The sequence below is a fragment of the Mustela erminea genome, chromosome 2 (genome assembly GCF_009829155.1).
Source record: "Mustela erminea isolate mMusErm1 chromosome 2, mMusErm1.Pri, whole genome shotgun sequence".
In the NCBI taxonomy this organism is placed as follows: Eukaryota; Metazoa; Chordata; class Mammalia; order Carnivora; family Mustelidae; genus Mustela; species Mustela erminea.
The window spans coordinates 102,162,697-102,187,395 of record NC_045615.1 but is presented as its reverse complement, the minus strand read 5'-3'; the positions used below and the strand labels follow the sequence as shown (position 1 = coordinate 102,187,395).

Genomic DNA, 24,699 nt, shown 5'->3' with positions numbered 1-24,699 from the left:
GGTCTCAGGGCACCCATGGGGCTCAGTCCGTTGAGCGTCTGACTCTTGATTTGGGCTCAGGTCATGATCTCAGGGTCATGAGATAGAGCATATGATTCTCTCTCTCTCAGCAAGTAAACAAATTAAAATAAAAATATAATACAGGGTCTCATCCGATCCTACAAAGTGGGATAATTTACCTATAAGGGCTCAGGCTGCTGGAAACTGTCAGGGTGTCTCTGCCCTGGGCAGTGGCCCCATCAGTGAACTTGACCTGCTGGACAAGCCCCCTCCTTAAGGCCCACAGGAGGCCGGGGCGCCGGACTGCATACCTTTCTTCCTGGCCAGGGTGATGATGTCCGCCGCACTTTTGCTCATCACCTTCGTGATGTACACTGGACAGTTGATGCGACCAGCGATGGTGATGGCCCGAAACACAGCCTCAGCCTCTAGCTGGGGACACAGCAATATGCGGGTCACGAGAGGGAGGGGCAGAGGTGAGCCCCCCAGCCCCTAGGGCTCTCCGTGAATCAGAGCCCTTCTGTTTTCCTTAATTAAGTGCAGCCAGAGGCAAATCTACTGCTTCAAGGCAGAAAAGTAACAGATTTTTAAAAAGAAAGGAAAAAAGGAGTCCAAGTGTATTTGGTTCAAGGATTGGAAGGCAGAATTTTGTTCATCTGCTTGCTTGGAAGCATGCTGAGTGTTCTGTGAGGAGGGGACAGACCAGGCAGGATAAAGCCTCGAAAGGCCCATAAAATGGTCCGTTACTTATAAAACACCTGCAATAAGTGAATGCACGTGTCCGACAGACATTCCCGTGTGTCCCCTCTAGACCAGTGCCGCGCAAACAATAGGACCAGATATGTTTTGTACTGCTTTGTTTTTTTCAGTCTGCTGATGCTCCAGACGTGGTCCCAGTGCTTGAGACGGACACTGAGTCCCACGGTGCTATAAGGGGTGTGTCAACACTGTCTTCAGGTCTGTCCTGATCTCACCAGGGATGAGGAACACCGCTCACGGGCCATGGAGCTCACGTGCAGATCACTGCGCTAGATCAACTTAAAAAGTCTATCTACCATGTGTTGTGGCCCCAGTGCCCAGCGCAAGGCCAGGCTCATAGCAGACACACACGTACGCGTGCGCACACACACACACACACACACACACACACACATCCATGCTCAAGTCTTAGAACACAGTGGGCAATGTGCAGGAGAAGCTGTTCTATCGGTTCTAGGTCTCGAATATGCGGCTCCATTTTTCTATCACCAAATACACGAAGTCCTCAGCAAGGATCCTTCTATCCAGTTATGATACTGAACTGTTCATGGGCCTTGGTGTGGAGCTTCTGGGCTCAGGGATGAGCAGGGTCTTCCCCTGGCTTCCCCCATTTTCCCCCAGGCCCCACAGGAAGCCAGGTGTGCTGGGATGCTCCCGTCGGGGGAATGGGATGGAGATGGGGGGCTCTGTTCGCTGTTCCAGCTGGAACAGCATCAGGGCGGGCCTTCAGTGTTATCAGAGTCACACCCCAGGGGAGGCCCCATTACCTCCTCGGGTCTGCTCAGAGCATGGCCCTCGGGACCTGTGATGCCCATTTCCAAGATCCGCTTCTGTTCCTGCAAGACAGGAGCACTGAGTTAGCGACTGTAGAACGTCAGCCGGGAGAGGCCAGTCCTCCAGGCCCCGTTAGCAGACAGGCAGCTGAGTCTTAGAGCTTATTCCAGCTCTGGGACAAGAGCACCTGTGTCTTAGAGCTTCTGCATGGAGTCAGTGAGGGAGCCAGCAAGACGACCACAGGGGACCGGGGGTGCGGCCAAGCTCACTCCCTGGCAGGGGGCTCTCATCATTCCTCTTCCCAGTGTCGGCCATTCTAGCCAGCAAGCCTGTACTCCAGCTCGCCACAGAGCCTAGAAATGACTCCCTGTGGTAATGCCCTAGATTCAAACACATTTGCTTCAAGCTTTCCTTGCCAAAAAAAAAAAAAATTAAAAAATTTCTCAAAAAAGAAAAAAAAAAAAGATGTTTTTTATATTGGCCAGATGTCAGCTGTGCTGCTAATTGTCACTTCCGTGGTTTCTGTAGCATTCCTGGGCACGTCCCCGCCATGCATGGGTCCCCAGCTCGATCAGCCATGGGAAAAAACAAAACAAAACACCATAATTTCAACCGCATCTCAGGTTATTAAGCTTCAGCTTTATTGTAAGAATGTAAACCGGAAATGTCAAGATCTCATAGCCGGGGTAGATTTCAGTAAACAATGGGATAATCTGAGCTACCAAAGACAGTGCTTACGGAGCATCTCTGTACACTATTTACACAATGACTTACGACATGGAGAGATCAGTGTGCCAGACTGCTTAACCGTCCCTTGCTATTTCTGCAGTGAAGAAGACAGGAAGTGAAGACGGGAGGAAGGCAGAAGGACACAAGATGCTCTCATGGAGGAAAGCACAGATCACAGGAAGACTGGAACAGGATAGAAACGGTGGTCTGAGCCCGTGCATTCTTTTCATTCCCCCTCTGCAACCCCACAGAAGGGGCAGGAAAGGTACCCAAAAGCCACGAGAATGCAGAGCAGACCATGAAGACAAACTCTGGGAACCTGGGAAGTAGAGGAGCAAAGGGCGACATTTATTGGAACTGAGAAAGCTAAATCCTATGTGGGCAGCATGGAAAGCTGAGACCACACCCCCCTCCTCGACGTCGAGCCCAGGTGCTGGGGGCGCCCGGCTGCACATCTCACTCGTGGGCGTGTGGGGCTTGTTTGCTCTAGAAAGAGGTTTAGCAGTTACGACCAAAGCTGAGTATACAGGTAGACGCTAACAGAAACGCGAACCCAGGTTTAACAAAAGGCCGAACAAGAGTGTTCACACCAGCTTGATACACAACAGTCCCCAAATTTGAAACTACCCCAGGATCCATCAGTGAGAGAATACATTAGGACCTATTCCTGCCCTGGTATTCTACAGTGATGAAAAAAAGAAAAAAATTTGTTGTTTCGTGGAAGTCAGGGAGGAATCTCATAGATTGGAGCAAGAGAAGCCAGACATAAAAGAACACGTATCATATTGTTGCATTTCTATTAAGGGCAAAACTAGGCCAAACAGGTGTGTGTGGAGGGAGACCACTGAGAGGCCCCCAACAGGCCCACTTTCATAGCTCCATGCCCTGTGTAACCCCTAGGTTGCTGGACCTAGCACCTTGCTTCTAATGAACAGAACATGGACAAGAGAGATGTCCATGTCTCTGGCTGTCCCTGCTGAGATGACGTCACAAAGGACTGTGACCTCCACCTTGTTCACCCTCCCCCTTAGCTCTTCCATCTGCTCACTGGGAAGGAAGCCAGCACCCCTGCTGGGGTTGCCCTCAGGGCAAGGAACCAAGCCGGCCTTCGGGGAGGAGCCAGCCAAGAACAGAGGGCATCCATCTGAGCTTGCAAAGAACTAAATTCCAAGAACAAGCACTTGACTGCGGCTAGACGGCTCGCCCCAGTGTGGCCTTGAGGCTGGCCATGGCCCTGCCTGACTCCTTCACTGCAGCCTGCAACAGAACCCACTGAGCCACACCTGGGCTCCCGACGGGACCTGAGATAATAAACGGTTATTGCTTTCACATGTGAAGTTTCGGGACCTGCAGTGAGGCAGCCACAGAGAACTAATGTAGATGGTGGTGGCCTGAAAGAGGGTGTTACCATGAAAACACCTGAGGCTGTGGGGATGGCTCTGGGACCAGGCAGTGTAAGGGGGCCACGACTAGAGAAAGAGCGAAGTAGCCTGGAATGGACTGGACCGTCGGTAGAAAGATGAACCTTGACCACCTTGGCAGGGAGAACTTGAAAGGGAATGAGGACATTATTGGAAGCTGAAGCCTGCATTGGAGTCTACTTTAAAAGAAAGAAAGAAAGAGAAGAAAAAAAGGAACCAGGGCGAGATGGTCTTGAAAATTCTCTGCTTCTCCAAAGAGCAAAAGATAGTGCAATCAAGAAATGTCTTCTGGGGGCACCTGGGTGGCTCAGTTGGTTACAGACTCTGACTCTTGACCAGCTCAGGTCATAATCTCAGGGTCCTGGGATCGACCTCTGGGTTGGGCTTGGCGCTGAGCATGGAATTTGCTTGAGATTCTCTCTCTCCCTCTGCCCCTCCCATCCCCCCCCCATGCTCTCTCTCTCTCTCAAATAACTAAATCTTTTTAAGTATCTAAAAGAAATGTCTTCTGAGCAAATGTAAAATCCAGGACATAAGCAGCAGACAATACTCCAGAGACAAAAGTGGGGTATGGCCCCACAATGTTGGTGAAGATCTGGAAAGATGGAGGCTGGGGACTTCGGGGTGAATTGGTCACAAAAAAAGCCCTTTAAGGAGACTGATGGTGCACCCCAGAGCCCCTCCAACAAGAGGGCCTTTAGAGAGCTCAGGGTGTGAGAAAGGCAGGAGTAGGCTTATCAGGAAGAAACCCATAGGTGTCTTTTGTCTGATGGCATGAACCATGGAGGGAGTCACAGGAAGCCAACAAAGGCTGGGAGAGTCACTTTAGCAAAACCCAGGCAGCCTGGGCTGAATGGTATGAAAGGAAGCGGTTGTGCCTCCCAGCTGTACCAGGCAGGGAGCAGGCTCTGTGGCAAGAACGCACTACCTTTCACAGATAGGATGGATGACGGGAAGTAGGGGATGAACCAAGAGCCCAGAAGGGGAAGCCAAGAGTCATGCAGAACTACTCTCAGCCTCCGGGACCTAATCAAGAAACGGCCAGCAAGTGTCCAACTGCGTTTCAGAACAGTTACGGACCTGCTCCTGAAGCCTTCCATTTTCCCTCTTGAAAAGGAATGCCCCCCCCCCCCACCATTGTGTGCTGTAAGTTGAGTGTACATTGGGGGAGGCGGATAACTTGCCTCTTTGGCTCCAGGGACCTGAAGACTGTAGGAACTATCCCCAAAGAGCCTCATCTACACATGGATCTGACTTAGACACTTCCAGACTTTGGTGCTGTAATGGGAATTTGGAGGACCCTGGACAGGGATGGAAGTGTTCTGCGTGTGAGCGGGATCCCAATCACTGGGGATCAGAGGACAGACTGGGAGATAGCCTCTGAGAGGGCCCCCAGTGATCCTCAATTCCTGGGGTCCACACCCTTGTGTAATCCCAACTAAGAAGCCAAGAGCCGAAGTTCCCAGCGAGCATCAGAGCTCACGCACTTAACGATCGCAGCGTAGACCCGCTGTGCTCAGAACTGCCGTATCATCCAGGTTCTGTGCCCCACATAACTGAGCAAGCTATGCATATCTGAGCCCCATTTCTCTACTCATAAAGTGGGGATATCTGTGTCGTATCTGTGATGTAGTGGTGACCGTCACTATATATAAACTCCTTCACATCACGCCTCGTATTAACTACTTTCATTAGATGTGTCCAAATGTTTTCCGGTATGCACGATCTTGCTTTGTGATGTCATGATCAACCCATGCCCCTGACCTCTTCCTCCTCTTCTCCATCTGGTCAACCAACGAGACCCGTGGACTGTGCTCCTTTCCTCTGCTCTATCTCCCGTCTTCATTGCTGCTGAGAATTGAAGGAGGAGAACCTAGCTGGTCACTTGCTTCTACTCTTCTCTTACCAAATTCTCCATCCTACAACCAGAAGGGTCAAAATGCATTCATGTCTCTCCCCATCCAAAATTTTGCATGGCTACGGCCTACTGTGTGTCGGACACTGGACTTCACGTACATGATATCATTTAATCCTCGTGAGGCAGGTGCCTGTGGTTAACGGGCTGGGTGGTGGCAGGGAACCCGCCACTACACTCCTCCCAAGTCCTACAAGATGATGAGCGATGCTAGCTCCCATGCACCTCATCTCTGGCACGCCCCAAGTTTGCAGAGCCCCTCCAGCCGATCCTTACTTGTTCCTCATGCAAGGCCGTGAGGCTCACAGGGCAGATCTGCCATCCCCACTATGCAGAGAGCCCTCTGCAGACGGTGAGTGCGTCACCCGAACCTGGAGCGTCTGAGCCACCATCCAGCTCTCGGCCTGACCCTTCACTGCCTAGCCACCTTGCTCACCAACGTCTCCACCCCTCTGATCATACCATGACAGCGCTGGGATGCGGACGGGAGCGGCAACCGTGGACAGCCACACCACTCACCTGAGCTATCAAGTCTCCATTTTCTGCATGGACCAGGATCACAGCGCCCAGTCCCTTCAGGAAGGTGAAGGCTTCATAGAGCTGAGGGAGAAGCAACCAGGCGGGGGAGAGGAGGAGGGGAGATAAAAATGTCAGAACACGAGCATTTGCAAAGAGGGCTCTTCTGCTCACGGAGTCACCCTCCCGCCCCTGCGGAGGCAATGCAGCCGCTCTGTTCATAGCCATGGAATGTGTTGCTCAACAAGTTAAGCCTTGGAAAGGGTCTCCCCTTGACCCTGACACCCTCCGGATCCCAGAGCAGCAGGCTGGGGGAAGGGCAGAACTGAGCGAAGCCATAGCACCACAGGAAATGCCCTCGGTCCCAGTGCCTATGGTGCCTCCTTGCCTTCGATGTGGCTCCGTCCCACTCAGGTGGCCGCAGCTGCTGCTGGGGACAGCCACGCTCAGACCCTGGTTTCAGGTCTACGGAACTTGTGGACCTAGGCGTGCTCAGCCTGGGCTGTGGGCCAAGTTCTACAACAACTCAGGTAACAGGTAACACACACCCTGCCAGGCATCCGCTTACTTGGCCAGCAGAGGCCCTGCACCATCCCCTGCCCTGCTCCAACCTGCAGGGGATCTGCGCTCAGACACGTGCCCGCCATGGGGACCAGAGCTGCCACATTCCTTCTCCAGGGCCTCTCGAATTTTAACTTTGTTCTGCATGCACACAAGACAGCACCCCACCCCGGGATATGTGCATCTAGATGCAGATGGCAGGTGGGCCAGGAGGGGTGGGTACTTGGGGGCAGGAAGCACCTTCCAGGGCCCCTATGGCTGAACTCCATCTGCCCTTGGAGCTTTGGTGGTTAGAATGAAACACGTTATGCCAGACAGACACACACTACTTTTTCATGAAACTGAACTGATTTTAGTCTTTCAATGACACATCAAAGTCCTCCAGGGAGCCTTGGGGTAAGTTATTCTCTGTAACTCCAAGCGTTTATTTTGAAAGGTGAGAACTGGATGCGTCCTGCTTCCTGCCCAACTGCACGGTCATGAGGAATCATAGCTTCTCAGTGCCCCTGTGTGTGCCAGGCACTGTCCTAGAGTCATGTATTCAGAAACTCATTCAATCCCCTGATGACCTCTAGGAGGCAGGGAGTCTTATGACTCTAAAGCACAAAGAGGTTGGGAAAGCTGCCTCGGGATGCACAGCAAGGCCAGGGCTGCAGCCCAAAACTCTGGCTACAGGATCTATGCCCTTTGCCACCACACTGCCCCACTGTTTTAACCAGAGGTCAGGGCAATGCTCATACGACAAGCCCGGAGTCCCAGTGGTGTAAGAAGGCCAGGTGCCCAGGAGACAATGACCTCAACATCCTGCATACAGCACGAGAGCACCACCCCCTGGAGCTCCTCTCCCCCATGTGACAGTGTGGGAAGCCAGCCTGTCCAGAGATGGCCACACTGCACAGGTGAGAAAATTAAGGGAGGGAGGGAGGGACCTCAGTCTCGACTGGCTGGAGAGAGAGAGCCAGGGCTCCCCTCTGGGTCAGAGCTAATGACATGGTGCCCGAGCTTACTAGATCTCCAGAATGAACTGCTGAACTTTTAGAAAAGTACATTTTCCTGAGCCCTGCCCTGAACATCTGTGATGGGATCTAAGACCTGTCTTTTTTTTTTTTTTTTTTTTAGATTTAATTTATTTATTTGAGACAGAGAGTGAGAGTGAGTGAGAGGGGAAGGGAGAGGGAATCTCAAATAGACTCCCCACTGAACACAGAGCCCCATATGGGGCTCGTTCCCACAGCCACGAGATCATGACCTGAGCTAAAACCAAGAGTTGGACTCAACCAACTGAGCCACCCAGGGGCCCCTACGAGTCTGTCTTTTTTTAAATAAGTTTTTTAGATGACGCTAAGGATGAGGTGGATTTGGGAACCGCCATGCAAAGGGATCCCCCTCTCGACCCCACTCAAGTAACCGGACAGAGACGCAGGCCCAGCGGGGGGAGGGGAACCAACACAAGTCACATAGCAAGGTCGTGTCAGAACCCAGACCTGCACCCAGACCTCTCGCCTGCCCATTCTGACAGCCCCCTTGCCCATCAGCGTGGCCTCTTTCTCCCAGGAGCGGGTGTGCAGGCGGACCCACCTGGCTATCAGACATTTGGTAGAGATCCTTATACGCCATGTAGACTTGGAAGGAATTGACACCTGTTCCAAGATAAAAAAAAAAAGGAAACAGAAGAATGCATTTAAGAAAAAAGAAACGCTCCTTTCTGGTAAATCCATGATCACAAGACAGAGTGGTAACTGCGAGGACAGAAGGGTGTCACCGGGCCTCACAGAGGGAGCACCGAACCCAGCCTGGGTGTGTGGGTGAGGGCGGTCAAAGGAGGCTTCCAGGGAAGGCACACGGCTGAATCGGAAAGAGAGGAAGGGGAGGAGGGGGAAGAGACAGAGGGAGAGGCAGAGGGAGGAGAACTATTGGGACAGAGAGGCTGGTGTTCATGGGTGTGAACAGTAAGGGGGGTGAAAAGACATAGAATGTGAAGGTACTAGAAGCGTCTTACGGCTTGATGCTCTGTTATGGTAAAATACATACAACAACATTCACCATCACAGCCATTTTCAAGTGCACAATTCTGTGGTATTCACTACATTCAAAATACTGTGCAAGCATCACCACTATTTGCCAAGGCATGTGTTTTTAAAGCAAGGTGTGACACGATTAGACTTTCTTGTCTCAGAAAGACTGTCCTGGAAGCAGTGTTGAGGGTGGGTCCGCAGGGCAGCAGAGGGACATGTAGCTAGGAAGAGGATGCTGAAGGTCAAGGGGACAGGTGGTGCCGAGGCTGTGAGACAGGGCGGGAGCTGCAGGGGTTGGGGTGGGGGATTCTAGAAGGTTGAAATGACAGGACTTCATGTGCTGTGTGGACAGGCCAGCAGGGAGCAGGGGATGTGGGAGACTCCTCCCTAACACACCTGGCAGGTGCATGAGGACAGGGACAACGTCTTCTGTACTACGTCAGTTGGCACACACGTAATATGTGCTGTGCATTTAATGTTCGTCACGGAATCCAGAAATGTCTGGGTAAGAATATGCATTCAGGGCAAAGGTATTAAATGGGATTGAGAATTCTTTTATACTAAAATAATGGTGAAGACAAACCAAAGATCTTTTCTTGTGCAGAGAGCCCTGGCAACAACAATTCCCTGTCCAAATCATTAAAAAAAAAAAATTTAAGGAAAAAAATTAGATACAGAAATTAACATTAAAATATCAGTTTCTAATTAATCAAGTAGACTTAAATAGAAGTCATAGACAACTAATTGATACTGTATTCCTTATAAAGATCATCTTTTTTAAAATCTGAAAGAAAAACTCAGTATGTGCAGAGACACAGATCAATGCTCAGTGAGTAAACAGGTAAAACTAAAACTAAAGTGAGACATAAGCTCCTGGCTTCATAGCTTTGACTGCGTCATCATTTCCTTAAGGCGAAGCGAAGTAAATATTAACCTAGTTAGTTTCCACGATAAGAATTTTTTTGCATGATAAGAAATCTAAGAAAAAAAAAAGAAAATGAAAAATTCCCCAGAAATTAGAAATAAATGACACAAATAAAAGCAGAAATAATGCACTAGCAAACAGTGAATTTAATGAGTACATCCTAAAACTTCATTGTGCACGCGAGTGGACAGGGTCAAGTCATCTCACATTGAAAGCCGTCTCAAAAAATCACGACAGATTTGAATTGTTATCAGTGGAAACCTCCTGTAAACTCTTAAAACCTCAAAACAAAAAGCAAACAGCCAACACCGTAAATATATCTATCTATATCCACAACAAATTTAACAGAGGTTTTAAAAAAGACCCTCTTATTTAGAAAACAACAGTGGTGACTTTTGGGAGGAGGAGGGTGTCGTGACTGACATGGGCCCCCTGGAGATTCCACTGGGCGGCATCTGACAAAGTCCTATTTCTTGCCCGAGCAGCGTACCTCATCATAATTCATAAAGCCACATTTTTTTAATCTGCGTGGTTTTTCTGTTTCTGCTTTATGTTAAAAATATTAAAATAAAAGTGAAGAAGCCAAAAACCCCAAAGGTAAAAAGTACTTTGAGACAATTTAAGAAAAAAAAAAAAAGCAGCTAATAAAGATAAAGAGATTTGGTCTTATTTGTAATTAAAGTAATTAAAAATAAAACCTCAGTACTATACCACAGTTCAAAATATGTTGCCCAGTGCTACTGAATGGGAGTCAAAATGAGTCCTTCCTTCATACCAATTTGCACCTGCTTAAAAAACCAATTAAGCAATGCATATCAGGAGTAGTGAATGTTCCCGTGTATTTGGCCTGATCACTCCACTCCTAGCAACAGGGCCTTGGAAACTCGGTGAGCCCCAGAATTCCCCCAAACCTCCCAAATTCACACATGCCATCATCCTAGCTTTTCTCCAAGGAGGTAGCATGGAATACCAGTTCTCAAAGACGGTGTTGAGAGCTTACCCGTTGTGAACCCATTCATGATACCTGCCAGTTCTCAGAAACCCCTCCTACTGGATCCACCCTGTAACCTTGGAAGCAGCCCTGTCCATACCAGTAACCCCAGACCAGAGATACTAGGGCAGGGCTGGGCATCCGGCAGATGCTGAGCTGGGCCGGGAGGAGGGACAAGGCCCATTTAACACCCCCAAACACTTGGCTGGTCTCTGAAACGGAAATGTACACCCAGACAGAGAGTGGGCTGCTTGCTGCCTTCCAGCATGGTGGGTATAGAAGCAGAGAACACGGGTCAAGGGTGAGGTGAGAGCAGAGCGGGCTCAAAAAGGAAAGCACAGGGTAAGACTCCCTGGTGTGGGATCCTTGAATACACGTCATTATCACTGAGGCAAATCTGTTTCATTAAACGTAAGCCAAGCTCTGGGGAGATTCTATTGTTTGCAGTCAAACCCGGGGAGGCTGATCTCTAGACTGGTGAAGAAGAATGGATTCATCTACAGTAATCCGGTTTCTCTACTGCAGGGCTTCTCACAGATTTTCACATGATCACATGCATTAAGAATAGTCGAGAACAGAATAGAGAGAGAGCATTTCCCAAACTTACTGGACCCCAGCAGCCCTTTTCCATGGAATATTTATTTTTGCACTCATCAAATATTTACTGAGTGTTTCCTATGCGTGAGCACTGTTGGGTTGGTTGGCTCCGGGAGTGCAGGAGGAACAATAGAAATGATAGAAATGACCACCACGGGGTCTCGAAGCCCTCTTCCAGCCTACCCCACCTCCTTAACCCTTGACTCTCCCGCCAAAAGGATGTATGCCCAGGTCATGTCTCCATAGGTAACCCGATACCTATGCAGAAGACAGATAAAAGACACCCCCGCCAACTCCCTCCCAGCAGGACTTCCCCCACTCTGCTTTCCAGAGTCGTGGAACCTGGAGGGTGCCCACCTCCTCCCGGTGCAACTCTCTTGGCTCCCCTTCTCCTGAGCCCTGAAACTTCGCCAGAGAGTGCCTTTAAAAAACCTTGCCTTGCACCCACTTCGCGTGTTGTATTTATCTCGTCTATAAAACCTTACAAGCACCATTCTAGAAATGAGACATAGAGCTGTGAACAAGGAAGGAAGGATGCCTGTCTACCTTGTACTGGGAACAAGCCATAGGCAGATAAGTAAGCAAAGTAATTCCCTACAGCGATGGGAGCCAGGAAGAAATTAAACTGGCTGGTAAATTTTTTTAAAGTTTCAAAAAAGCTTCACGGTGACTCTTTCTCTCCCAAGAGGCTGAGTCTGTTTCCCTACTCCTTGAATGCGGGCTGGTCTGGAGACCTGCACTGACCCAAGTCATGGGGCCGAAGTAGTGCCATGCTGGCTCCAAGCCATGCCTCAGGGCTTCACGCTCACCTTGGAGACCCACATGAAGGGGCTCAGGAGAGCCTGCTGGAGGACAGGCCATGGAGATGTACGTTGGTTTATCCATTCACCCATCGATGGACATTTGAGTTGTTTCCAGCTTTTGCCTCTTCTGCCTAATGCTGCTATGAATACAGGTATACAAATATCTCTAAATCCCTGCTTTCAAGTCTACTGGATAAATACCCAGAAGCAGAGTTCCTAGATCATAGGGTACTTCTACGTTTAATTTTCTGAGGCCCCTGCATGCCGTTTCCCAGAGTAGCTGCACCAGTGTGGATTCCCACCGACGGTACCCCAGGGGTCCCATCTCCCCATATCCTCTCGACACTTGGTACTTTCAGTTTTGTTTTGTTTTTTATAACAGCCCTTCTAAGTGGTCTCTCATTGTGGTTTTAGCAGTGGCTATTTTCAGCCCCTGGGTTTTGGAGTGGTTTGTTATAAAACAAAGGCTAACTGATACAGAAATCTTTGCCTAGAGGTCAGGCGCCGCAGTGGCCAAAATCTAACACATGTGTCATTGATCTTGGGACTGGGTTGTAGGTGGAGGTCAGAACAGTCCTGAGGAGACTGAAGGCCACAAGCTGGGAAAAATAGCCAACACACTGTTAGTGGAGGGTGGGAAAGGGGCCACATGTACCAGGCAGCAGCAACACAAGAGGAAAAAATTGCCCCTTGTGATGACGTACCCAGAGAATTTGCGAATCTGCCTGAAATGACTTCCGTGAAGAATGTTAAGGGCCTAATCAGAGTATGATGAAACCCCAGAAGACGGGCATCCAATGGAACCGGAGAGACAAGGAACAGTTCAGTTTGCAAGTGGAACTGAGTGGACACACAAGACTGCTTCTCATCTCTACTCCTGCCAACACACAAATAGTTCTCAAAGGAAAAAAGGACCTTAGGGTAAAGATTACATTAAGGGTGTGCCTGGAACTCTTTGTTAAGACCTCCTAAAAACCCGAGGCAGTGTCCAGTGAACTTCCTTGGGCAGACAAAAGGACTTCCAAGAATCTTGAAGGCAGCACCACACGTCACCACTGACAGTCATCTAAGGTAGAGAGAAGCTTGTCTCAGAAAAAGATTTGTCTGGTGGAGTGAAGTATAATCCGATCCATTGAAAACCCACAATGTTTTTAAGAAAACTGTACCCTCTTTGACCAAAAGAGACTGAGCCTGTTCAAAATGAAAAGGGCCCCTGGCCACCAGCTTTCTGTGGGTAGGAAAAAGGCAGAGAAGGGTACTTTGCTGCAAACATGGGCCATATTTATGGAAACTATGTCTCCCAACAGTCAAGCCAAGAATCCCCAGGCTAGTGCCTGAGCTATGCAAACAATGATCTAGGGCCAGGGACAGGAAGCTTTTCTTCAAAGGGCCAGAGAGTAAATCTTGTAGATTTTGTGGGCCATATGTAGTCTCTGTCACATATTCTTTGTTTTCTGGTCATTGCTTTTATTTTGTTTTGATTGTTTAGTTTTGAAAAACCCTTAAGAATGTAAAAACACTCTTGGTTGATGAGCTGCATAAGAAACAGGCCACGGGCCATATTTGGCCCACAGACTGGTGTTTGCCAAACCCTTAACTTGGGAACTACTCCCAAGGAGAAATACTGGCCCTGACGAAGGAATATTCTCTACCCTCCAATGTCGGCCCGGCAATATGTGTCCAGCTGGATTCCAGAATTTCGATGGGGTTATGACCATGCATCATTTGCTTTCTCTCTTTTCAAATGGGAGTGTTTGTTGTGGTGGTCCTGTCCATGTCCCACCATTATATGTGGGGTGCCTAGGGTGGGAAGGCACATAGCTTATGTCTTAAGTTCATAAGTCTTTGGATCAAGAGAAGCAATGCCCAAGAAACCTCATCCACATCTTCCATAGATGTTCATCACGAGATCCTAGACTCTGAACCTGAGGCCATAACCGAATGGAAATTTGTGGAGGTGAGAGTATGTTGAATGAAAGAGAACTATACTACCTGTGGCCAGATAGGACACTATTGAGATTAAAATGGCCACAAATTCTTCCAGGTTCCTCCCTTCAGAGGTGGAATCTTTTACCCCCGTCCCTTGAACCTGCGATGTTGTGACATGACTTGACCAACAGGCCACAATTGAAATGAGGATGTGTGTGTACTAAGTTTAATCTTCAAGAGGAAGCTTTCAGCTTCCATGTTCATCCATTGGCGCACTACCACCAAGACAAGTGGTTGTAGAGGGCCCATTAGAGGACACAAGATCATGTGGGGAGCATCTCCCCAGCCATCCCAGCTGAGGCCCAAATGTCTGAGTGTGTGAGCCAAGGCAAGATCAGGAGAGAAACCCATCTGCAGCTGTAGTTGCCAACCTACAGAGTCATGAGATGATTAATGATTATTATTTTAAGTCCTGAGTTTTGAATGGTTTGTTACACAGCAAAAGCTGGCTGATACACAGGGCAATGCAATAGACTATGGAAGTTCCCACAGAAAGATCCAGAGGGTTCATACCAATGGTGTAATGACACCATTGTCTTTGTGTTGCTGTTCTTAGAACACACCCAAGTAACACAGGCTAAACACTTGACCCAAGTGACACAGCCCAGCAATGTGAGTTCCTCTCCTCTTTGCCTGGCTTGTTTTTTTTTCTTTCTCTCTCTCTTCTTTTCAAAATTTCTAAATTAAGTTTCTATTTGAGACTGAAATGCTGCCACCATCCAACAAAACCAATAAGTACTATTAATAGTGGCTGGGGTCTATGGCTCAGAAAACACAGGCAGGACTCCCCTGTCGGGGGTTTATAAAAAATCCGATCCCATAGGCATTCTCCCCTGCCAAGGCCACACAGCATGCTGGCACAACCATTTTCTAGAATAACTTCCTCTTGTATTTTGAGATTTCTAAAATAAGCCATAAAGTGCTTGATCTAAAGATGGATTCGAGCGCTGAGTGATGGCTTTCATATCCCACAGGCTGAGCTTGTCTTTGGGAGACGCGCTGTCCACCTGTTCTTTCGGCAGCCTGAATGCAGCGTAAAGAGCACCTGGCAAGGAGGTCAGGGGCTGGGGAGTAGCGCTGAGGAGTCATAACCTGTACTCTGGCTAAGGGCTCCCAGCAAAGAGACCGTCCAAGGAGGCTAAATCTAGCCTGAGCCCCAGCTGCCAAGCCCATGCCCTGGGAGAAGGGCATGTTCTTCCGATGGAGCACCCCAAGAGGGTGCCTTTTTGCAATTCTCACAAAGACACCAAAAGCGCTCTAGCAGCAGCTCTATCAGAGAAAGCTGAGTCCAAGTGCTAGCTGCTGTGTGATACTGGGGAAGGGACTAGATCTCTCTGAGCTTCTGTTTCCACTTCTGAAACAGGCGGACTGAACTATATGAGCTCTACATTGACTTCCTGTCCTGAAAATATCCTGCCCTTGATCGTACAGTCCAATGATGATGGCCATCAAGATTCCTGGGCAGGCCCTCTGACTCAGAAGGGGGTGTGCTAAAAATGCTCTAGGAAAGGAGACCAGGCATGTTCCTCTCTCCCTCGCTTTCTTCCCTAACTTGGTCATTCATGCACTAAGTATTTACCGAGAATTTACTCTATGCCAGGTGTGTGCTAAACACTTGGGGTAGAGAATTCAGTAAGACATCTTTCAGGAACTCAGCTCCCCATTACTTACTGAACCACTCCCATGTGCAAGCATCTGAGGGAAAGCCCTTGAAAGCCACATGAGCAGCTTGGCACTGAGCCTGGGGACACTGGGGAAGCCACTCCAGGTGTTCACACTAATTGCTTTTTTAAATCCCACATCGATGGCTGGAATGCACCAGCAGGATAACACTGGAGGCAGAGCCCAGGGATGAGGCTGAGGAGGAATCTGGACAAGACACAGTGAGCCCCACATCCGGGAAGGGACTTCGGGGGAGACCCAGAGTCCAAGTTGAACTGCTGTAAATGCAAAGGCATGGATCCACTGATGGATGGGGGAGGGAGAGAGAGGGACTGGCTGGACAGGGGTGCCCCCCATGGAGATGGGGACCCAGAGTGACAGATAGCAGAGTTCACAGGAAGAGGTAATGGGTTTGAGAGAAACTGGTAATAAGTCTGAGTCCCCTGGGGGCATCCTGGGAGCTGTATCACACACGAGTTGGGATGGGGGTCACAGGCGGATGGATAGTGAGGACACTACAGAAGCTGAGGGCCCCACAGGAAGGTGAGCCTGGACTGGAGCCCTGAGGTCACCACCATTCACGGAGCACCTTGGGAAGGAGAAAGACCAGGTGGGGCTGGGTGGAGCTTGTAGACGATCCCACGTGTGTTTTGATGAAGCTGCAAGTGCACAAAGGAGGGGAAGGGGCTTGAGCCAAGGCTCAGGACAGCGCTACTTGCCTTGGGGTAAGAAGGAATCCATGCACTTAGGAGCACTGACAACAATATCCTTTGTAACCCATCCCCCCAACCTTGGACACAGGACTGGCCAACAGGAAGGAAAGGGCAAGAACAAGTGCCCTGGATAGGGGCCAGCCTCTACTGGGGATCCTCAAATTTCTTGTTTCCCCTCCAGACCCTTGGGTCCTAGCAACCCCTACAGCCTGTCGGTGTTAACCCTCGGGGCCTCAGAGGAGGGCACTTTGCTGGCCCACCCATCCTAGAGCCGAGGGTTCGGGCCCTGGGGTCTCCTTCAGGGGATGTGAAGGGGAGCCTGAGACCCAACCTCGGGTCTGGGGGTCACAGAAGGTTGATGTTCCTTTGGGTCTTTCCTAAAACCCTGACACAGGGGCACACACAGTCCCTGAGCCAGCGATCCTGACCCTGCTTTGTATCAGAACACCTGAGCTTTGCAAACACATCCCTCTGGGAATTTGGGCTCAACAGGCCTGGAGCCTGGCTCTGGCAGGTTCTTAAGAGTTCCTTGGCTCAGGAGGAGAACCCATGATCTGCTCTGAGTGCTTCCTGCTACCAGTGAGACAAGTGAGTGGGACACCACTGCAGGCCAGGAATAGAGAAGAGAAAAACCCACCTCTCCCTGCGCAGTCTCGGTCCAGAGGCCAGATGAAGACAGCAAGAGCCCTGAGCCCCACAGCTCTGCTGGAGAAAACCCCTCTGGGGCCGTGGGAGTTCGGAGGGGGAGTTCGTGGTTGTTGAACCCGCCTGGAGTGCTGAGCAAGCACGGAAGGCTTCTAGGAGATGTGGTTATTTGAGCCCATCCCTGAGGATGGCCTCTACCATCGGACACTGGTTTGGGGCCTCCCTGCATGTCTCAGATACACCACAATGAAATGGCGGCCCAGGGGCCACCGAACAATGAACGAGGAGGAAGCCCCCGCAGGAGAGGGGCTAAATGTGTTGGATCCTGCCTGCCTAAGGGAGCGCATTGCCTCGAGTTCCTGGGACGGGGGAGCTGGGGAGCAGGTGCGGGACCCCCGAGACAACATGAAGTTTTCTGCCCAAAGCTCTTCTATTGAGGTCCCCACGCCTGTGGGTGGCCGCACAGACACCAGCCCTTCTCCAGGCAGTCTGATGCTCTGACAGAGACCATCCAGTGTCGGCACAGCCCCTGGCCCTGGCTGCCTTCTTCTTCCTGCATCACCAAGGCAGGCCAGAGTGGGACCCCTCTCCACAGAGGGCACCGCTTTCCTCTCTCCCCATGGGGTGTATCAAGAGACGTGCGGGCAGCAAGCCCTGCTTGAGGTCCCCTATGCCGGGATTCAGCTGGACTCAGTAGCTCAGCCTCCGTGGTACCTAAGAAAAGCCACCCCCCAACCTCCCTCTGGGGTTGCTATGACAACAAAGACCTGGCATCAGGGTGGAGAATTAACAATGAGCTCAGACAGTGGGATTTGCACTTGGTACCAGAGCCCAGGTGCTTTGGATGTGGTGTCGCTGAACAATCCCAGAGAGGTCAGCTTGGGGACTTGCCCAGCAACACCTGGCCAGGACACCGAAGGGCAGGCTTGAACCCAGGCAGCCCGACTGCTGGGATCATCCCACACCCTGATGCTGGGAGAGCTGCAGGCAGATGACTCTCAGCAGTCAGCCCTGTGTGAATCACCCTCCCTGCACAGAGCAGCCTCGCTCAAGGTCATGCCCCCTCCCAGAGGGCCTCACCCAGTGCCTGGCTGGCGAGGAGCTATGAAGTCCCCACCCCCTTGGCTTCCCTGGGATCCAGTGGCAGGGTGTCCAGGTCTCAGAGCTCCCTGCGGCTGATCTTGTACTCTGGGCTCTGCTCCCAGTGGCTGATCCTGTGATCATGCTGGGGGGTGGGGGCAAAATAACCCCCCCAAAGATGTCCCCACCCTAATCCTCAGAACCTATGAATATGTTCCGCCCACAACAAAGGGAATCTGCAGATGGCATTAAATGAAGGAGACTGAGATAAAAGATCATCCTGTATTACCTGAGAGGGCCTAGTGAGATCACCAGGGTCCTTTTTAAGGAAAAGCAGGGGAGAAGTCAGAGTCAATGGGGGGGGGGCGGTGCGGGGGGGGGGGGCGAGGGGGGGGGCGGTGGTGTCTGGAAGGTTAGTGTCACCAGCCAGCATGCAGGCAGCCTGGTGGGGCCGGAAAAGGCAAGGAAGGGCTCCCTCCAGGGCCCCCCAGCACCTTGACCTCAGCCCTAAAGCCCACTTCAGACTCCCCATCTCCAGAACTGCCATTTGGGTCATTTTAAACCACAAATGGGGGAAGGGGGCTTGTTACAGTAGCAAAAAGGAAACCAATCCACACTCATTTCCTGCACCCCAGTCTCCACCTCAGGTTTTGCTTCAGTGAGCCCTGACCACACAATTTTTTAAAATTTTCCAATAGGAAGGAGATCAATCCAGTACCTCCATAAAACTGAACACTCTGGGGGTCTTATGATCGAATGATGATAAAAGTAATAACTAAAAGTACAGAATCCTTACCAGGAGCCAATGGTGTTCTAAGCACTTTATACCCTCTCATTTGAGGTTCCAACCTCTATTTTCCAGCTGGGGAAACTGAGGCACAGAGAGGTTGAGTGATTGCCCCAAGGTCACACAATTGTTAAGTGGAGAGGCCTGGTGAGCCATGATGTTTTATTGCGTGGAAAAAAAAAAAAACCATCATGCAAGGTAAGGTACAATACAGGTCTGCTCACGTGAGAATTATGTGTGTTTGAGTGTGGACACACTTACACAAATAGGAAAGATGCCTGGAAAGACAAATTCTTAATTATCACTTTCTATGTTAGACACTTCCATATTGTCTCTGAATAAACAGGCACTAATTCTGAAACTTAAATCAATAGAAAACATTCTATGATATTAGTCAGACACCTAAAACCATGAATGCACCTAAAAACTTCTCCAAGTCACTTCCTTGCAAGTTTCTGGTCAGGGGAAGAGAATTCTCTGTCCTCTACTAAGACAATGAAATACATAGGACCGCACAAAATGCCCCTCGCCCACAGAGCTGTGGGACCCTCCTGAGACAGTTTTGCGATGCTGGTGTTCTACCTGACTCTTCACACCCCCATACACAGCCAAGCTGCTAAAACCGATGTGATGAAGCCCATAGGGTAAGTGGGAAACTGCTCAGGATTTAACGTTAGTTGAGAAAAATGAGATACAAAATTGTAAATTATGGATCATGATTGGATTGTGATTGGATTATGATTCTATACAAAACAAGAGTGTGATTCACAGCAACTGCAATGGAGTGCCTTCTTGATATGCAGAACTCAGACATACAAAACCCAAACTCATAAGGGGACAAAGAATATAACCAGACATTCATAGAAAGGGATGCAAAGTATTTATCATAATTAATGATAAAAGAAGAACAGTGGACAGTGGTAGACTGAATTTGACTTATCAGATTTGCATGGATTTTGTAGAAGAAATACAACCCAATGGCACAAGCATGCAAAGAGCTAGAGACACGGGGATTGTGGGCATGCAAGGTGCATCTTTCAGGAAAGTAATTTGGCTGTAAGTGTCACGAGCCTTGAAAAATGTTAAAATGTCGATCTTGTAATTCCATCTCTGGAAATCTAAGGAAACAATTAGAAATGCAAACAGACGTTTATATACAAAGATGTTCACCATAACACTACTTAGAGTAGAGCAAACAGAAAACCTAAGTGCCCAATAAAAAGAAAATAACTAAACAAGTTAACCATTACACTGTACATTACAAGCCCTGAAAAGTTATTAATGAAAAGTAATGATTAGTCATAAAATGTTAAGTGAAAATAGAAGGATTCCACCTAACTGCCATCGTATAACTATATAAGGAGAAAATCATCCAAATCGACAGAGCAATAATCCTTAACATGAATGTAAGCAGTGACTGGGGTAAGCTCAAGAAGAAAAAAGACTTTTTCCTTCTCTTGATGTTCTGACTTTTTTGCAATGGGGCAAATATACTTTTATAATGAGAAAATACAGCATATGTTATCTTAAAAATGGAAAACGCCCTTGCGTTCTCTTTGGAGCATTTCCTTCATGCGAAGCGGCCTCTTCCGAGAGCATCCAGAACTGCCCCTCTCCAGACTGACCATTCCCGCCATAGTTCATTTTTTCCCTACTCTTTGCTTTGTGTATCTTCAGTTCAATTCACCTCAACACAATGCACATTGTAGTGTCTACACCGTGCAGGGACACGTGGTGTGAGTCCAAACAGAAGGGAATTGGGGTGGGATACAGAGATGGATAGATACAATCTCCTTCCCTCCACCCCAGAGAGCTCAGGGTTTAATACAAGAGCAAGAGAGAGAACCAGTGTCCCATAAGCCAACAACAATGGAGAAGGTGCCCCCAGAGTAACCTGAGATAGACATTCAAGGAACAAGTAATTCTGATTGGGGAAATTGGAGAAGCTGCGAGTTGAGCTTGGGTAGCTGGATAGAAGAAAGGGCATTCCTGGAAGTGGGGAGTAGTGCCTGAGCACAGGCCCAGCAGTGCAGCAGACTTCCAGGGATGAATCCAAGATAATGGTAAATATGAGAAATGAGCCTAGGTCACTGAGGGCCTTGAGTGCCAGGCTAAGAAAATCAGATTTTTTTCTGTGAACAGGGGGATATCTCCAAAGGGCTTGAAGGAGAAGAGGACAGACTCCTCAAAGAGGATCTCCTTTTTCCATTGTATATGCCGCAGTGTGTAGCTCATAGCTGGACTCACAAGAAATGCAGATAAAGGGATTTTTAAGTCCATATATTGAGACCCACCAAAGAACCAGGGATTCCAGAACTATACCCCCATTCTGAAGCTTTAACTGACCTTTGTCCTGCACCAGCACCTCCAACTCCTCCCGAACACCATCGTACCAGCTTGTGATGTCCACATGGAGGGAATAGTCGCAGCAGGATTTGGTGTCAGCTGCCTCATGCCATTTCTCGAAGGAGGTCAGAAGGCTAGACCCAGGTTCAGGGACAACATGGTCAACTGTGAAAGAAAAATATGCATCACATTCCAAAATGCATAGGACCTGAGCTATTCCAATGGTAGCCTCAAATACCCTCTTCACCCCATCATCATCACGATCACACCATCATCACCACTATCATCACCATTGACATCATCATCATCACCACCTTAATCATCACCCTCACAATCAACCCCTCATCAACACCATCACCATCATCAACACCATCACCATCATCAACACCATCCCCAACATCATCATCACCATTACCATGATCATTATGTCATCATCACCATCATCATCATCACCACCATCATCAACACCATCACTATTATCAACATCTCCATCATCATCACCATCACCATCATCATCACCATCACCATCACCACCATCATCACCATCACCACCCTCTCCATCATCACTCCCACCACCATCATCAATATTGCCATCACTGTCAAATCATTACCAAAACCATCAGCAGTGACATCGTCACCACCATTGTCATTGTCATCGGCAGCAACAGCAGCAGTATCACAACTATTTATTGAATGCTTATTATGCCTCAGACACTGCCACCAGGCTTTCCATAAATTATCTCATTAAATCCTCACAACCATCCTGTGAAGTCAATATTAATATCTCCAGTGGCTGAAGAAGAAACTAGGCTCAAAGAGGGTAAGGAACTTGTCGAAAGTTGCACAACTAGGTAAATGGTAGGAAGAAGACCTGCGGAGTCCTGTCAGCTGCAGTTGGAACCCCTTCCCACTACTCCATGCTGCCACAGCTGAAAGGTACACAACCTTATAAACTAAAAGCATGTTAACTTCATCACCTCTTTTCAAAATAAAATCTTAAATGTAAAGCAAATGAAAGTGGAGATGCCTGACTTTTAAACCCCACTTGACTTTGCATATCCGTCTAGCTACTACCCTGTTTCCCTAACATCTACTCTTCGCAGCCAGACATCCATAAAGTGCAGCTTTATTCTCTGCCCACTCATTCCTCTACTGTCGAAATCATCAGCCTCTGCATTTATTCAATCTCAATGTCTCTAGATTTAATGGAAACATCCAGTCCTGACTGCAACGGACCTCCTGGGACACAGTGAATCACTCCCTGCTCTTGGCTTCCATGACGACATGGCTTTCTGGCTTTTATTCTACTAATGTGGCCATTTTTCTTCAGTCTCCTTGTAGACTCTTCTGCCTCTACTTGGCCATTAAATGGTCAAATATCCTATGGCTTGGTCCACCCTTCAATGCACCTGCTCATTAAAATGTACCGTTCCCTCTTAGCTGCAGAACTCTGACCTCAACTCTTTCCCTGACCTCTCCACCAGGAAGACTCAAAAGCACATCAAGATTAAAATGTCCCAAGCCTCATGCAACATTGTTACCCCCTCCCCTTGCAAATCTGGTCCCTACAACCTCTTCAGTTTGAGGCTACCATCTTAATTCCACAACGAGGATCCCAAGGGTCATTCTTGACACTTTCTTTCTCTCAGGTACTCCCATCACCCATCACCAAGGACTTATATTTTCCTCCTACATATCCCCAGAGCTGTCCATCTCTGTCCACCTCCATGGCCACACTCCTCATCCTAGTTACCCTCTTCTGTCAGCTGAGCTACTACAATCACTTCCCCTTGGTCCAGCCACATCTGATCTAGGCCACTCTATTCTGGTCTCTTTAAAACCCAAAGCAGATGGCATCATTCCTTGCTTGAACTTCAATGCCTGCTCATTGCCCATTTGAAAAAGTCCAAAATTCTTACCTCAGCCATCAAGACCCATCAGTACCACCCTCACCTTCCAGTCTTACCTCACATGATCCCATCTCTGAATCTCTGCACTCATGCCTCACAGGCCTTCTTCTGTCTCTTCAACGCAAGCTGTGTCCTCCCATCACAGGGGCTTCACACTGCTGTTCCCTCTTCCTGGATCCCTGCTCCCCTCCACCCTCTTCACCCAGTGAATTCATACTCATCCTTCGGACCTCTGCATGAATGCTGCATTTTCAGGGAAGCCTTCCCTGAGCTCTCTGCCCCTCAGCTCAAAGCTCTTTGCACCCCTTTATATTGTAGTCCTAGTCACAGATTACAGACATATGCGTATAGTTATACATGATCTGTATAACTCCCCATAAGACTGCAAGCACTGGGGTACCAGCACCATGTCCACCTTGGTACTTCCCTCCCCTAACACGTAGCCCAGAGACACCCTCAATAAGTATCTGTTGGCTGACAACATGGGGTAGGGACTCAGAACCTTCCCACCCCTCATGATGGTCCTCCTAGTGCTTCCACGAGTTCTTGGGGTTCCATGAAACACATTGTAAAAATCACCCTTTTCCAGATGGGGTGGATAAAGCCCCTGCCCTAAGGGTCTCAAAGGATCAAAGCAAGACCCTGGAGATCCTGACTCTTGATTCGGGGCTCTGTCTCTACTCCACATAGGTCCCCTGAGCCTGTAACTTCCCTCTCCACTTCCCAGCACTGTGTGACCTTCTATTTCCAAGTATTTGCCACATGTCATGCACGACACCCAGGAACCTCATGTGTGTCTTCCAGCAATGCTATGCTGGGGGAGACTCAGAAAATAAAGCCCATCCTACAGATGAGAAAGCTGAGGCACAGGGAGGCTAAATACTGCCCACAGTCATACTGGTGCTGAGTGGCAGTGATCAGGATCAAACCCGGAGAGCTGGGGTCGAAGTCCAAATCCATACAGGTCCAACACTGGGGCTCCTCCCACTTTCCCAACCAGCAGACAAAAGGCTGTCTTGTGGAGAAGTGACCAGGACTGTGCTTGCCTCATGAGCTGGGCCATCCCCTCCTGAATCAGGGGGACAAGGAGGCTCTGACACATGAGCTCCACCTGCCATGGCCAACTCTAGCCCAGCATACTTCCAAAGGGATTCCTAGGAGGGAGAGAGATGGGCAGCCAGAGAGCCTAACAGTTGAAAGAACACTGAAAATCAACTGTTGCTTATTAATTAAAATAATTTATTAAAATGGAATCCAAGAGGGGCACCTGGGTGGCTCAGTTGGTTAAGTGTCTGACTTCAGCTCAGGTCATGATCTCAGGGTCCTGGGATCAAGCCCTGTGTTGGGCTCCCTGCTCAGCAGGGAGTCTGCTTCTCCCTCTCCTTCTGGCTTTCCCCACTGCTCATGTCTCTCTCTCTCTCTGTCCAATAAATAAATAAAACCTTTAAAAAAAATAAAAATAAAATAAAATAGAATCCAAGAAAGAAAAACTACTTCAAAAACTACAGGAGACTGCAAAATACTGTAGAAGAATCCAGGATCCCAGGAAACCTCTGTGCTA

General features: G+C 49.0%; 1 protein-coding gene across 3 annotated transcripts in view; it reads right to left on the bottom strand.

Annotated features, from left to right (window-relative positions):
- CRMP1 (collapsin response mediator protein 1) overlaps positions 1 to 24,699 on the bottom strand; it is a 71,759-nt gene that overhangs the window by 16,639 nt on the left and 30,421 nt on the right. For all 3 annotated transcript variants that reach the window (XM_032333797.1, XM_032333800.1, XM_032333799.1), the window contains exons 4-8: positions 21,229 to 21,393; positions 8,254 to 8,315; positions 6,118 to 6,198; positions 1,527 to 1,595; positions 312 to 432 (exon numbers count right to left, since the gene is read on the bottom strand). In XM_032333797.1, coding sequence (XP_032189688.1) covers positions 312 to 432; positions 1,527 to 1,595; positions 6,118 to 6,198; positions 8,254 to 8,315; positions 21,229 to 21,393 — 498 coding nt within the window. The remainder of the gene's footprint in view (positions 1 to 311; positions 433 to 1,526; positions 1,596 to 6,117; positions 6,199 to 8,253; positions 8,316 to 21,228; positions 21,394 to 24,699) is intronic.